The sequence below is a fragment of the Rhincodon typus genome, chromosome 10 (assembly GCF_021869965.1).
Source record: "Rhincodon typus isolate 14 chromosome 10, sRhiTyp1.1, whole genome shotgun sequence".
In the NCBI taxonomy this organism is placed as follows: Eukaryota; Metazoa; Chordata; class Chondrichthyes; order Orectolobiformes; family Rhincodontidae; genus Rhincodon; species Rhincodon typus.
Window position 1 is genome coordinate 15,206,140 of NC_063341.1, and position 16,923 is coordinate 15,223,062.

Genomic DNA, 16,923 nt, shown 5'->3' on the forward strand with positions numbered 1-16,923 from the left:
TGCATTTATATAGCAACAACCTGAGTGTTACTTTTGACCAGAAACTTAAATGGACCAACCATATAGATATTGTGGCCACAAGAGCAGGTCAGAGGCCAGGAATTCTGCAGCAAATAACTCCCAAAAGCCTGTCCAATATTTACAAAGCACAAGTCAGGAATGTAACGGAATACACCTACTTGGCTGGATGAGGGTAGCTCCAACAACACTTAAAACTTGACACTATTCCAGAACAAAGCAGCCTGTTTGATTGGCAGCACGTTCTCAAATGGACTCCATGGACACATAGAAACAACAGTGTATGTATCTTGCTCTGCAGAAATTCAGCATAGTTTCTTGGCATGTTCCAAACTCATGATCATTTCAATCTAGAAGTGCAAAGGCAACAAATACATGGGTACACCACCTGCAACTTCCCCTCCAAAATACTCACCATCCTGACCTGGAAAAATACCACCATTCATTCAGCATCGCTAGTCAAAATCCTGGAACTCTCTCCTAATGGCACTAAAGGTGTATCTACACCAAATGGACTACACTAGTTCAAGAAGGCAGCTCACCACCACCTTTTGAGGGCAATTGGTGAAGCCCAGAACCCCTGAATGAATAAATAATAAAAAGCATATTTAAAATAAAAACAAAATTACGAGGTGTTTCATGAGAATATTTATAAAGCAAGATTTTGTCCTTACTTTGTACGACTTATCTAAGTCCCGGAAATAGTGAATTTAATCTTTCAAGGACCTGCTGTACATCAGTATTGGTTAAAGTTTGACCAGTCTAATTTCTTTCATCCTGTAGGCCAAGTGAACTGGAAACAATAAAAGGTCTAGTTACCAACTTCAAGATTCTTGTTTAAGCATTTTTTGGTTTTATCAATTGTACATTTGTACAAGTAATTTTACATACAGATTCTCTCTAATGATTTCCATCTGAAAAGCCAGTGTATGTATTCTACATTGTATTACTTGAAACTTTATCTTACTGCAAAGCAAAATACTGAAGCTACAAATAAAATAACAAAACAATGACACTGGTTTTAAAATAAAAACAAAAAAGCCCTAGATTACATAACAGGTCAAGCAGAATCTGAAGAAGAATAAATTGTTTCTGTGAGTGAGGGAATGGAGTGAGTGCAAGAAATGAAATAGAAATAAAAAAGAAAAGAAATGACATGTCAGGCGTCCTGATAACCATGATGAAGGAAACTCCGTTGAAGAAAAGGGAACATCTTGAAGCACCAGTATGGAATTTTGCTTCTTCTGTACTTGCTTAAAAACTGGTGTATCTCATAATTTCTCATTCTGACGAAAGGTTGTGAACCTAAAATGTTAACTCTGTTTCTTTCTTCACAGAGCCTCTCTGATTTTCTGAATATTTGCAGCATTTTGTTTTTATTTTACAATATATGCTGTTGCTATTTCAATGTTTATATTTCTTGAGCAAAATGAACTCTGTAGCAAACTGTGAAAGTATAAGGCGAGTAGAAAAGTTTACCAATGTATTTGTTCCCCAAAGAAATTGAATCTGGAGATGATGCAACAGATGGTTTCATCAAATGAAGAAATGAAATACAAAATTGAAAGACTTAAGTAAGTGGATCCCAATACAATTTAACCTGTTGATATGTATAAGCACATTCAATTGAACTGACTTGTGGATTGGCCTGTATGTTAAGTAAGTCTTGATGGTGCTTGATATCAGCTCATTTCAAGTCTGCACATTCCATACATTGCTATTTCATGCTAAATTATATCTTGATTATAATGACTAGAGCACTTACTCAGAGCAATAAATAGTTGGTGGAATTTTTTTTCTGTATTATGTATGTGATTGTCTCAATGAAATTTATTGATATTTTAATGTGCTGGCCTGGTGCATTTCATGGATCATGATTAAACAAAGCAACTGCTCTTGTATGATTTGGAAGAAATATTGTATAAGTATCATAGGATAAATTAGCATTTATTAATTGATTTATTTTGTTAGAAATAACAAAGATACCATTCAAAGCAAAGATTACGATTCTAAATGGGGGTGCAGGAGCAGAGAGGCATTGATTCAGCTTCAAAGGGACTATTCGATCATGTTCTGGGATCACACTTTTTAAGTGAGAAAGCCAGAAGTTATTAAGGATTTCGAAGAGATTCACAAGAATGATTCCAGGGGGAGAAACTTTGATTATGTAGTTTGAGAGTCTTCCTTGGAGAACAAAAGGTTCAGAGTTGATTTGGCAGAAGTATTTTAAATAGTGATGAGCGTGGACAGGGCAGGTGAGGAGAAACAATTCCCTTTGATAATAGGATCAAGAGGAAACAGATCAAAGGTAATTTGCAAAAGCTGTAACAGTGACCTGAGGAAAATCTTCAGTGCAGAAATGTTTAACATCTGCAATGCACTGCATGTGGTGGAAGATGGTTAAATTGAGGTATTCAAGAGGACATCAGATTGTTTATTTTCAAAAGACAATGTTTGGAGAAAAGCCATGACTGTGGCAATGGGTGAATTGCTGCTTTGGAGAGCCATACAGAAGTGATGGATTAAATGGCCTTCTGTGCTGTAACCATCCTACATATAAAAATATGACTGACCTTTAATGTCCATTGTCTGAAACACTACACTATTTTAGCAGCATGCTACTTTTTATTACTGAGAAAGACAGACTCCAGGGGAAGAATGCACTATCCATGGCATTCAAGAAAGTTGAAAATGATATTGGAAAGGAAAACATGTGTAGTGCTACAAAGATTTAATGGCAGGTCAGAAGTTTGAACAGAATATTTTTAAAAACCAGAACAATAATAGTGCAGTAAAATTGGAGGACAAGAGAAAGCCACCTAAAAACATTGACTCCTGTATTCAAGAAATGAGATGGAAAGCAGAGAACTACAGGCAAATTAACTTCATGTCTGTTAAAGGGAAAATGCTGAATCTAAGGACATTCACAATGGGGCACTTGGCAGAATCAATGTGATTTTGTAAAGGGGAAATTGTGTTTGATTAATTTGTTAGTACTCTTTGAGAAAGTAACCAGCAATATAGATATAATGTATTTAGATTTTCAGAAGGCATTTGATGAGGTGCCACATCAAGGTTACAATGCAAAATAAGAGTTCATGATACAGGAAGGATTGGTTAGCTAACAGGAAACCAAGCATAGGCACAAACAGGTCGTTTGAAGTTTGGCACGATTTAATGATTGAAACTTCCACAGGACCTCAACTATTTACATCAAAAATGTGAAATTGACAACTGGCAGGAAGTATAAAAGGCATATTATTGAAATGGAAGTGATGTTTGAAGTTGTACCTAGCACAATGGAAGATGGTTGTGGTTGTTGGAGGTCCATTACCTCAATCCCAGGACTCTCTGCAAAAGTTTCACAGGATAGTTCCCCAGACCCTAACCACCTTCAGCTGCTTCATTAATGACCTTCCTTCCATCATAATATCATGGGTGTTCACTGGTAATTGCACAACATTACTCGTCATGTGTGACTCGCGAGATACTGAAGCAGTCCATGTCTGTATGAAGCAAGACCTGGACATTATCCAGGTTGGGTTGACATGGCGAGTAACATTAATTTCGTACGTGCAAATCAGTAACCATCTCCAAAAAGAGAATCTAGGCATCGTCCCTTGATATTCAACGATGTTACCGTTGCTGAATCCCCCACAATCAACTCTCTGAGAATTACCATTGACCTGAAATTGAACTGGACAAGGGACAAGGTTTTCCTTAGAATTTAGAAGGTTAAGAAGAGATCTAACTGAAGTCTTCAAGATATTAACAGGGAAAGGCAGAATAGATAAGATAAACTGTTTCCACTGGTTGAGGATTCTAGAACTGGGGGCAGAGTCTTAAAAACTAGGGCCAGAATAAGGGATATTAGGACCCATTTTTATACACACGGTATTAAGGTTTGGAACTCTCTTCCACAATCAACAGTGGAAAAGAGTGTTTATTTTAAATCTGAGATAAGTAACTTTTTGTTAAGCAAAGATATTAAGGGATATGTGCCAAAGGCAGATATATGGAGTTAGGCCTCAGAAAAGCCATGATCTCATTGAATGGCGGAATCACTTCGAGGGGCTGAATGGCTTACTCTTGTTCGTATTTTCCGACATGAATATTGTGGCTACAAGAGCAAGTCAAAGGCTAGCATCTTGCAGTGGGGAACTCATTACCTAACTTCCCAAAGCCTATCTACCATCTGTAAGCTATAACTCAGGAGTACTCCTCACTTGTCTGGATGAGTACAGCTAAGTGCAATACGGAAAGAAGCTTGACACCATTCAGGGCAAAGCACGTGCTTCACAGTAAATTCCCTCTTGCTTTCTCCACATTCACTGTCTCCAGCACCAACACACTGTAGCAACGTGTGTCATCTACAAGGTCTGCTGCAGAAATTCGTAAGGCCTTCTAAACTCACAACTACTAACATCTAGAAGGGCAAAGGCAGTAGATACATGGGAACCATCTGAAGTTCCCTCCCAAGCCAGTCACCATCCTGACTTGGAATTGTATTCCTGTTCAGTGTTGGGGCAAAATCCTGGAACTTTTCCCTAATGGCATTCTGGATGTACCTATATCGAATGGTTTGCAGTAGTTCAAGAAGGCAGTTCACCACTCAAGGACTGCTAGGATGAGTAATAAAATGCTGACCCAGCCAGTGAAACTGACATTCCATAAGTGAAATTTTTTTCAAACAACAAAACTCTGAGGTACAAATGTATCTGGATGTCCTGGTACAGGAATCTCAAAAAGTTGGGATGCAGGCACAACCGATCAGGGTGGCAAATTGAATGTTCTGTTGTGAGGGGAATAGAACATAGAATTCCTACTACTTTCTGCTACAGTTCTAGAGGGAATTGGTGAGACCACATCAAGGTAGTTAAAGAATACTTGGGATATCAGAAAAGTGGATTTGAGGCCTCAAACCCAAACAGCCATGGTTTTCTCAAATGATGGAGCAGAGTCAAAGAGCCAAATGGCTCTTTCCTTTCCTAATTTACATGTTTATAGTTCACTACATTTTATTTTCCTTTTCTAAGAAAATCTCCCAACTTACAAATATTCACTCTTTCCTTTATGGTTATTTTGCTATGTAAGCCAATTTATATTGTGGTGGGTACTGTACTAATTAGCTCAGCAAACATGATGTTACAAAACTGAGCCAAGATTTTTGTGGTATCATATTTGTACTGATAAATTTGTATCTTAACCCGGCATATTATCACACTGAAGTGCTGTCAGTTGAGTCATCTATTTTTAAAAATATGGTGGAATAGATTTAGTACCTACAGTATTACTTCTGAAATTTGTGCCCTGAACTTGGTTTCTCTGCTCTTATAAATATGTACAAATTCAAGAAGTGAATTAAGAACATTTTATATCAGAAACCTTTTAATTTTGGCAGTACCATACCTCCTGACCAAAAGGCAAAGATTGATGTGCTGTCTGCAGAAATAACTGAATTGCAACAAGTCATAAACCGTGAATATCGTCTCAAGCAAGTGAGTGTGTTTGTGTTCACTATTATGTTATTCTGAAATAAAAGGCAGCAAATTTTCCCTTTGTATTGTTCACACATACACAATTGAATAAATAGAATTGAATCCTAAAGTGTTCCACAATCAATGAATTACTTTTAAGAGAATTATTACTCCATTCTGTAAAACACAGGCAGTTTGCACACATCAATTTCTGGCAGGCAGGTTATACCTAATCTAAAGAAAGGGAACTTATGAAAATGTGGTGTATTATTTTAAGGGGATGGGGGGGGAAGTTTCAGGTCAGATTGGGGGCTGTATCAAATGTAACAACTTTTAGAAGTTGTAGTTAACCTGATTTTCTGGGTTTTAAAAAGGCAACGCTACATTAAAAAGCAAAAATGTATCCTAAAATACATTTCAGAAATATAACAGAGGCATACTTTTTATTGCATCTGATTAGCAGACTTGCCACAAACCTCTGGATACTGCAGTCTCATTTCCATGAGCTGACTGACATCTTAATTCTTCTGTCCTTGAGTAATACTTAATTCCTCCCCACTTGCATGCTGCTGTACATATTTGGCATTGTGCTTGAACATGCCATCTTGTGTTTAGTGTTGTGTGGAGCCTAAATACCTGTTTTGACTAGTTTTGCCAAATGGTCTGTTTCAGTGTTATTAATTCTATTTAACATTTGCCTAGTGTAATGGATCTTAATTTTCCCTGCTAAGTCTTATGTGCAAAGTTGTTATTACTTTTATAACATAAAAGCCGCATGGTAGCTTAGTAGTTAGCCTTGAGTGACTGTCTGTCTGTTTGCACCTTCTCCCCGACTCTGTGTGGGTTTCCTCCAGGTGCTCCGGTTTGCTCCTGGAGTCCAAAGATGTGCTGGTTAGATGGATTAGACATGGGAAATGCAGTTTTATGGGGATAGGTTGGGGTTCTGGGACTGGGTGGGATGCTCTTTGGAGGGTTGATGCAGACTTGATGGGCTGAATGGCCTCTTTCTGCATGTAGGGATTCAATGATTCTAATCTATGATTCTAAGTAAATAAATCTGAAGAAAAACGTGGAGAGAAAGGGCATACCAAATGACTTGCAATTAAAATAGCAATAACCAACCAAAATAAGAGCAAATGAAGCATTGAATTCTTGAAAGGAACTGATCAATGATTTCTAATGATTAATTACTTTTCAAAGCCACTGTTGTTTCCTCTCAATACTGAGCATGCTACTATGTTTTGAGTAATCACTCCAATTGGATATATTTAAGCAGTAAAGAGTGATCAGATTCATTTGGTCCTCTGTTTTATGTACAAACCCCTTTCTCTATGGTTACAAAGTGATCATAGGAAACCTCTTTAATTATGATTGGCTATACCTTCCTTACAACTGAAATCAAAGTAATTAACCTATAATTCCTAAACTCTGATTTTATTCCCTTAAATGTTAGGGCTACATGGACCTCTTGCCAATTAATTGAAATGACTACAGACCACAGTTAACTGTTTAAACATATGCATGAATAGCTGGCAGAAAATGTTTCCCATTTTCTTTAACTTTGGGGGGTGTGGTCATCATCAGGTTCAACAACCAGAGCAACTTTAAAAGTCATGATGAGCTATAGACACTTCTGAACTATTTTTCAAAGAAGTCCTTTGAGAGTATTATATCTGTTACTGTGTTAATTAGCCTCTGTCTTTAATAGTATCTATTTCGTACCTTAAACAATTTTTCACCCTTGTCCTTGGCCTGCCTTGCAGTCATACAAAGGACTGATGCACCCAAGAGCTACTGAAGTTAGATTTCTAGAAAAGTTGCTGGATCAGGGAAGTTTGCAAGTCAGATTTGATCTGTACAGATTATCTGTGTAAAGTCATAGAAGCACCTCTATCTCAAAATACACAGATGGAACTGTTTTATATTTTGTTCAGAATTCCGTTCAAGATGCAACTACACAGCTGAAGACTGAAATTGCAGAGCAAAATAAAGTGTTGGTAAGTTAGTTTTTAATATTTAATATTAGTATCTAAATTATAGCTATATTTCAAAGTGGGTACGTGCAACCTGATTATTAAAAAGTCTTGCAAGCAAATTATTAACAACATACAAGACTACTAAATGCTATCATGCTCACTTGCATGTGATCTTGCCTTGCCTTCTCATTCCCATACTTGTATATATTTTATTCTACCTTGCAATTTCTGCTCTTTCATGTTGTGTGACTTCATGTTTTCCAAGTGAAATGTGAACCTTTATCTGTAGGTGAAACTGACCAACCTCATTAAAGAAAATGCCTACATAACTGCCAGTTTCCTGTGATGGTGCTGATGACCACAATAGGACTCCAAGGAATAGGAACAAGAGTCGGCTATTCGGTCCCTCTAGCCTGCTCTGCCATTCAATAGGATCAAGGTTGATCTGACATTCCTCATGTCCACTTTCCTGCCCTTTCTCTGTAACTCTTGGTTCCCCTACTGATCAGTAATCTATTGCAGCCTTAAATAGATGCAAGGACTCCCACAGCTCTCTCTGGCAAACAGTTTCAAAGACATACAACTCTCTGAACGAAGGAATACCTCCTCATCTCAGGCATATATTGGTGCCCTCCTTATTATGAGACTATGCCCTCTGGTCCTAGACTCTCCCATATGGGAAGCATCCTCTCAGCATTCACCCTATCAAGCCACTTAAGAATTCTCTACATTTCAATGAGATCACCTTTTATTCTTCTAGCTCTAATGAGTAGAGTCCCAACCAGTTTAGCCTTTGCTTGTAAGTCAATCCCTCCATACCAGGCATCATCCTAGTGGACCTTCTCTGAACAGCCTCTGGTAAAATAATATCCTTTCTTAGATAAGATGACCAAAACTGCTCATAGTACTCCAGATATGATCTTACCAGCATCTCGTACAGTTGTGATAAGACAGCCTTACTCTTGTACTCCAAATCCCTTGAAATAAGGGCCAACATTCCATTAGCCTTCCTGATTACCTGCTGCACTTGTGTGCTAGCTTTTTTTGTGTACAAATACTCCCAAGTCCACTGTGTTGCAATTTTCTGCAGTAATCTTTTATTTATTTCCTCTATTCTGTTCTTTTGTTCTCCCTTCCAAAATGAACAACTTTACGTTTTCCCCACCTTGTACTCCATTAGCTGAATCTCTGCCCGCCTACTTAACTTATCAATATCTCTGTAAAGTTTTGATTAAATTCATGTGAAATTTGGGTATCATGGATGGCCAGCATCTATTGCCTGACCCTAGTTGCCCTTCAGAAGATGGTGGTTTACTGCCTTCTCGAACCACTGAAGTCATTCTTTTAAAATTCATTTGTGGGACATGGACATCGCTGGCTGACCATCATTTATTGCCTGTCCCTAGTTGCCCTTTAGAACGTGATGATGAACTGCCTTCTTGACCCGCTGCTGTCCACCTGCTATGGGTTGACCCATAATGGCATTAGAGAGGGAATTCCAGCATTTTGACCCAGTGACAAGTGAAGGATGGCGATATATTTCCAAGTCAGGATGGTGAGTGGCTTGGAGGGGAACTTGAAGGTGGTGAGGTTCTATAGTTTGATGCACAATGCCCTTAGAGAGGGAATTTAACCCACTGAAGCATCAGTGAAGGGATAGTCATTTATTTCCAAGTCAGGATGGTGAGTGGCTTGGAGAGGGACTTGCAGTTATGTTCTCATGTTTCTGCTGCCCTGTCCATCTAAATAGAAATAGTCATGGATTTTGAAGATGCTATCTAAGGATCTTTGAATTTCTGGAGTACATCTTGTAGATAGTACATGCTGCTGCTGAACATTGGTGGTGGAGGGAATGGATGTTTGTGGATGTGGTGCGAATCAAGTGGGATGTTTTGTCCTGAATGGTTTTGGAGCTGCACCTATCCACACATGTGGGGAGTGTTCCATCACACCCCTGACTTGTGCTTTGTAGATGGTGGACAGGCTTTGGGGAGTTGGGAGGCGAGTTACTTGCTGCAATATTCTTAGCTTCTAACTTGCTTTTGTAGCCACTGTGTTTATGTGGTGAGTCCAGTTGAGTTTCTAGTCACTGGTAATCCCAAGGACGTTGATAGTGGGGATTTCAATAGCAACGCCATTGAGTGTCAAGGGGCGTTGTTTACATTGTCTCGTATTGGAGATGGTCATTGTCTGGCATTTGTATGGTGTGAATGATAATTGCCACGTGTCAGCTTAAGCCTGGATATTGTCCAGATCTGGTTGCATTTGAACATGGACTACTTCAGTATCTGAGGAGTTGCAAGTGGTCTTGAACATTGTACGATCATTGGTGAACATCCCCATTTCTGACTCTGTGATGGAGGAAAGGTCATTGATGAAGCAACTGAAGATGGTTGGGCTTGGGACACTACCAGAGGAACTCCTGCAGAGATGCCCTGGAGCTGCGGTGACTGACTTCCAGCGACCTCAGCTGTTTTCCCATGTTTCCCATGCCAGGTATGACCTCAACCAGCGGCAACCCCACCCCCAGATACCCAATTATTCCAGTTTTGCTAGGGCTCCTTGATGTCACACTTGGTCAAATGCAGCCTTGATGCCAACGACTGTCACCTCAGCTCTGGAATTTAGCTCTTTTGCATACATTTGAACCAAAACTGTAAATAGGTCAGGAACTGAGTGGCGCAAGTTATTTCTGAGCAGGTGCTGCTTGATAGCACTGTTGATGACATCTTCCATCACTTCACTAATGATCGAGAGTAGACTGGGATGGCTTGGATTTTTGTGTAAGTGTTTGCATCCCTCTTGCAACTTGCATTTTCACCTATTTTTGTGTTGTCTGCAAATTTAGCTACAGTATGTTTGTTTCATTCTTCCATGTCAATAATATCTATTGTGGACAGTTGCAGTCCCAGCACTGATTCTTTTGAACCCTAGTTGGTTATAGGTTTGCACCCTGAAAAAGAACCCTTCATCCTCATTTACTGTTTCCTGCCCATTAGTCAATTCTCTATCCATATTAATATGCAACCTGTGATGGCTCCTGTCTTATGACTTAGCCTTTTGTGTGGTACTTTGTTAAACAACCCCTGGGAGTCCAAATACAACATGTCTACTGTTTCCCCTCTATCCACTCTGTTTGAGATTTCCTCAAAATGCTCTGATAAATTAGTCAGATACAATTTCCCTTTCATGAAACCATGCTAACTTCTGCTTGATTATTTAATGATTTTCCACATGAGCTGCTATTACTTCCTTAATTAGTCCAACATTTTTGCAACGATAGATGTTAGGCTAATCAGCCTATAGTTACCACCTTTTTGCCTCATAAGTTCTTTTGTTTGGCTACTTGTAAGCAAGGAGACTGGACAGATGCTTGGATATGAATAGATGTGATTTGTTTTCAAGTTTATCTTGTGTATAAACAATTGGAGGTTGTTATTGCTATGTGTAATTAATTAGCTTTATATTTGTATTTCATTTGTGTGTTAAAATTGTAAGGGAATGCTTGCGCCTCATTTGAAGTGCCTTGTGGCCTTTTGCAGCAGATATCAATTATTAAACTGAGTGGCAGAATTCTGAATGGTTGTAGCATTAGCATTTTGGTAATTTGAAAGGACTTGTAAAACCGTGTTTTATTTTGTCCCTAATCTAATTTCATTTGTTAATAATAGGGTCAGCTAAAATTGGACATGGCCAATGCAAAAGAACTCCAAGCAAAGCTCCGACCTTTGATTGTGGAATGCCCAGAACAACTGAACAGTGAAATACAGTCAATGAGGGAGACAGTAGAAAAGAAGAAGGAAGCCATGGTAAAATCTCCTTCTACTCTCTCTCTCGTGTCTTCCCGCTTAATCACCCCAATCCCATGGATGTTTTGTTGCATAGGATAATGCATGCTGATAGGTGTATGAAAATATTGTGATAGTCGATAGCGTTTGAGATCAAACGTTCCATTCTTCTAAAACAGGATTTGTGCTATTGGTGCGCATATTTTTTCCCCCCGTCCTTTTTTTTTTAAAAGATTGTGGCATCTTCCTCAGCTTGCAGCTTTGCTTTTGAATTAGATCAAAACTTACAATCTCCCTGAAGAGTTGAGTTACGTTTCAATAATCATGGCAGTGTTTATAGTTTGGAACTGTGTCAGTTTCCAAATAGGCCCATTTTTATGTTTTCTCTGTTGAATCAGTGAAATTAAGGCATTGACAGTTATTAACTAGTATATTTCTGGCACGAACAACAACATAAATAGTACTGTCCTTTATTAACAAATAAAAATTGAGTTGCAACTACTTACAACTTGATTAAAGCCATGATTCCTAGACATGTGGTAACACCATTGATTAGTATTCTTGGTGTCTAAATGTATATGTTGCATTATTCATTTAGAATGAACAAAATGTAAAATGGCCCAATCTGAAGTGTGCGTTGTCTACCTTTGTATCTCTTGTCCTGCAGGTTTTCATTACTGCTGGGTCCTGAATAATGCCAGCAGCCACTTGGCAAGGGCATTACCAGCTGATCTGTCTTGTGTAGAGGTAGCTAACAAAGATAACTTAGCCCATTGTAATTCAGTTTTGTGTGTATTTGATAGCAAAAGAAAAATGACAGAACAATGGAACTTCAGGACAAGTTGGCAAGTCTTACCAATTTCCAAAACAAAGAACTAGAAACTTACTGCAGTTTATTGCAACAATCCCAGACTGGCTCTGACCTTATAAGCAGCGTGAACACTGAGGTAAGTAGATTCCACTGTTTTCAACAAAATATTTATACAGTATAATATTTTTAAAAGCTTTTGCTAATTCTGGATTTGCGTAGAAAATGTGCTGTTGAGCATAGAGATTCACAGATTTTCTTCAGTTTAAAGTTGGTGAGCTTGGATTTGAGTGATTGTAAAGGTTTTTCGAGAGACCGGTATGCAAGTTTTTATTATATGTAATTATGCACAGTTATGGACTCTAATAAAAAGATCTAGAAGTGCAGGAGAAACTGCAAGGATGAAAGTAGAACCGATAGATTAGAACTATCTGTGAGAACAATAAAGGCTGGGGGGAGTTGTCCCTTTAAGGGTAGTCTGAGGAGTGATTTTAAAATGTTTATGAATGGATTTATGGGTTAGACTTAGAGATGTTTCTGTTTGAGGCAGAGTAGAAAACGAGGGACCAGGAATATTAAATACACTGAAATAAATCCAAAAGCATATTTGGGAGCAACATCTTGCATGTGAGTCTTCATTAGACCTGCATTAAAACCTCTATTGTTTTCTAGTATGTGGGGGATCCCAAAACTGACCATCATTCTAAGATCTTTCTGAACTTTTGTGAAGTTAGAAATGGAGCTGTCTTCAAAGAATACTGTTGGAAGTTGCAGGTAGAATGTAGCAATGGTAATGGCTCAAAGAGCCAAAGTATTTTCTGGTTCCTCAGTTGCTAGGTTAATGTATATTCATGGGCTTGCCTGTGAAAATTCTTTATTAAGCCAAGACTGTATATGAAGGGTATTTTTTGATACACTTTTAGAACTTGTAACAGTCTACTAATTTGTTCACTTCAGTTAAAGAGCTGTTAAAGTTTGAGCATTTCCATTGCTCAAAAGTGAAAGCAACTACAGGGCTACAGTTTTCATTTGACTCTTCTACAGATTTGGAATGAAGAAAATGAGTTGGAGAGAAAGCAAATGGAACTGAAAAACATGCAGACAGAAGAAACTCGGTTGAAAAGGATTCTGGGCTCAAAGCTTGAGAAACAGGATAAGCTACAGATGCAGAGGCATAAGAAACAAGAAGCTAGGGAGCATGATCTTGATTCAGTAGCCACGTATGTCAACTTAATGATGAGTATTTTAGATTTTTGCATTGTGATTGGAGATGATTGTAGGCCGTATTTTCAAAACCCATCATTTCATCTTATTGACAGGATGGTCACAGTGCTCAGAATGAAAATAATGATTTATTAATCTATATAGAAATTGAGAACATAAAACTCTTGAACATTTTCTACTTATTCTGTGAGTTTTTATCTTTAACTTTTCATTGAACACTTGATTATCTATTTGCATAAATATAATTCCTTGTTAACATAGAAAAGTCGTCAGAATGACAGGTTTTTTTTTAACGTATGGAAACGTCTTCATGTTTATTGGTGCACTTGACATCTGTCTCATGCTTTCAGTCAATACCTCAAGTCCTGGCTATTCAGGGCACAATCTGTAAATTTGAGTTGGAGCCTCATTGTAGCTGTTGTTCATCCCAATGGTGGTGGGGGTGGCACATTCTGTCTGTTTGTCTTGCAAATCAAATTTCTGGGTAATTAAGGAATGTATGTTTATTTGTTTTGTTTGAAAAAATATTGTAACATAGAATTCAATTTTTTTTTTGTTGTTTTGAATAGGGAGTTTGATATGTTTAAGCAGCGAAGCCAGGAGGTGTCTGAAAAGATTGCACAAATAAACAGTGAACGTCAACAATATCAGACGAAAAGCCAGACATTGCAAGAGAGCTGTGCTAAAGATGAATCAGAATGTCAGGTATGTAATAGCACTGTGATGAAGAGGCTGTAATCTATCACACCGTGATAACCAGGTTCCTTTTTAAAGCTTCCATTAGTAAAGATGTTTACACATCTGAACCAGAAGTGATTTGCATTACATTAAGGCTTTGATTTACTTGCTTAATGTTTCTTAATCAAAATTGCAATTGACCACTTGAGGGGAATATTATATAGTGCAGGCGGCATTATTTATAAGGATAAGAGTTGTCTTTGTCTTTCCTAATATGGGGTGTCAGAAGTACTTTGGATTTAATGTAATTTTGAAGAATGATCTTTATGAAATGCATCAGTTAAGCTGTTTGAAAGGATCTTCAAGAGTTAACCCTGTTAGGAAGTCTTTCAACATTGTGCAAAACATAAACTCTCCTCTAAAACTTTTCACCCAGGGTTTAGCTTTTTAATTGTAGCTGGCTACTGTAATATTTGTGAAACACCAAATTATGAACTAAAGTACAAATTGAGCTATGCTAAAATCTTGTGGAAATCATCATTTTCAACAGGGGTGAGGTATTCATACTTTTATTTTGAACACACTTCTCTAAAATTGAGTGTTTCTTTTAATTTTATACATGTAGATGAGTGTGCTATCATTTCAGACCAGAAAGAAGCATTTGTGCTATACAGATTCTTCACTGGCCTTAATTCTCAAAATATATATTGTTCTAATTCTGGTTGTTTGAGCATTACTTTTTAATTGCTCCATCATTGAAACCGTTTCTTACCATGTCTTCAACTGCTGAGCCCTTCTGTTCCAGAATTCCGTTCCTAGCCTCTCTGCCACACAAGTGACTGCCTTGACATCAAGGCAGCATTTGACTATGTTTGGCATAAAAGAGCACTAGAAAATCTGGAGTCAATGCAAATAAAGGTAAAATCTCTCCATTGCATGGAGTTATGCTTAATACAAAGAGAGATGGTGTGCTGTTGGAGGTCAATCATCTTGGTTCTAGGTCATCTCTGAAGGAGTTCTTTAGTAGTGTTTGGGCCCAGCCATTTTCAGCTGCTTCATCAAGCTGACCTTCCCTCTATCATAAAGTCAGAAGTGGGGATGTTCATTGATGATTGCGCCATTTACCATTCATCAGACACTGAAGCAGTTTCTGTCCAAATGCAGCATTCAGGTTTGGGCTGATGTGTCCAGTAACATTCATGTCACATAAATGCCAGGCACTGACCATCTCCAACAAGACGAAATCTAACCATTTCCCTTGATATTCAATGGCATTGCCATCACTGGCAACCTTTGTTACAACTTCTTGGAGAATACCATTTAGAAACTGAACTGCATAGATTAATAAATACCGAACAGAAAAGTAGGTCAGAAGGTAGGAATTTTGTGGCAGCAAATCACCACCTGACTGCTCAAAACCTGTTCACTATCTACGGGTGCAGTAGGAACTTGATGAAGTACTCCTGTTTGCCTGGATGAGTGCAGCTCCAATAACACTCAAGAAGCTCTACCCATCAACTACCTTCAATATTCATACCCTCTGCTCAGTGCAGTGATGTGTACCATCTATAACATTCACTGCAGCAACTCCTTTAATAACACCTGCCTAATCTGTGACCTCTGTTACATGGAAGAACGAGCCATAAATACATTGCAATAATGCCACCTGCAAATCCCCCTCAAAGTCACACACAATTCTGACTTGGAACTACGTCACCATTCCTTCTCTGTTCCTGGGCCGAAATTTTGGAATGCACTTCCTAGCAGCATTGTGTACGTACTACTCTCATAATTGCATTGGTTCAAAAAAATTACCCATCACCTTCTCCAGGGCAGTTGAGGATGGGCAATAATGCTGGCGTCACCAGTAATGCCCTCATTTTGTGAAAGAATTGTTGAGGGTGGGGGGAAAAGAGAAAAATACATGCTCACCTCACTCATCTTCCTGACCTTTGCTGTCAACTTGGAAAACACATAGCATTAATGGGATAAAATGTGCATGCTTACTTGTTAACTGATACAATGATACGAGTAACAGAAGAATGTTCTGAAGGGAAAGATGATGCACAGTAATTGGATTAAAGTTTTGAGTCGTGTTCTTGATTTATCTACTAACAGAATTTGTACTCCAAGCTGCTGGCTGATCTGGAACAATATCATGAACGTTTGGCTATAGTGACACAGAAGGCTACATTTGAAGGACATAAGCAAATGGCAGAACTAGAGAAAGCCATGAGTGAAAGAATTTGAAGCCCAACCTGCACTTCACTGCAAATCTTTGTAGATGTCTGATTTTGTTAATCTGTCTCCTGTCTGGTTTTTTTTTTTAAGCAAATAACAATTATTCTTAAGTGTCTTACATTGTTTCGCGTCTAAGCCCAGATGTTTGTCACTGTTTGAACTATTTTATATGTAGCTTCATTTAAAAAGTACTGAGGAAAGCATAATTTCTTAGTGTATAATGAAATGTACATTTTCATGTCTTTTGTAGTGTGCAATGTTTGCTGACTTATAACTTTGCAATAAAAATAAAAATGAGCTGCACTTGTTAAATGTCATTGTTAAGATACAATGGGAAGTTTATATTAAAGATGATATTTCTTTGAAATACTGACCCATGGAGAAAGAAAGGATGTTTATTCTGGAAAATGATTTGCTATTTGTCTTTTTATTCTGAGAAATGAATAACTCTTACTCACTTTCAAATGCCCGCATTAAATATTAGAGAATTGCACTTTTTGTCTGCTCCATTCACCCATGTTATATTTCTTTTTCTTTTTTCTATGCAATGAGTCCCCTTTTAAATATCATTATCGTGCCCATTATCTGCTTTCATCATTCCTTTACTCTGCTGAAAAAAGTTACAGTACACAAATTCTTTATTTGCCACAAAAACAAAGTTGCTGGAAAAGCTCAGCAGGTCTGGCAGCATCTGTGAAGGAGAAAACAGAGTT

The 16,923-nt window shown here is 38.1% G+C and overlaps 1 protein-coding gene across 3 annotated transcripts in view; it reads left to right on the top strand.

Annotated features, from left to right (window-relative positions):
* Positions 1-16,853, top strand: part of nuf2 (UF2 component of NDC80 kinetochore complex) — a 31,519-nt gene extending 14,666 nt beyond the window's left edge. For all 3 annotated transcript variants that reach the window (XM_048601861.1, XM_048601860.1, XM_020530596.2), the window contains exons 7-14: positions 1,519-1,592; positions 5,420-5,516; positions 7,430-7,492; positions 11,143-11,280; positions 12,063-12,206; positions 13,112-13,287; positions 13,861-13,996; positions 16,088-16,853. In XM_048601861.1, coding sequence (XP_048457818.1) covers positions 1,519-1,592; positions 5,420-5,516; positions 7,430-7,492; positions 11,143-11,280; positions 12,063-12,206; positions 13,112-13,287; positions 13,861-13,996; positions 16,088-16,219 — 960 coding nt within the window. In that variant the 3' untranslated portion in view covers positions 16,220-16,853. The remainder of the gene's footprint in view (positions 1-1,518; positions 1,593-5,419; positions 5,517-7,429; positions 7,493-11,142; positions 11,281-12,062; positions 12,207-13,111; positions 13,288-13,860; positions 13,997-16,087) is intronic.
* The last annotated feature ends 70 nt before the right edge of the window (positions 16,854-16,923 follow it).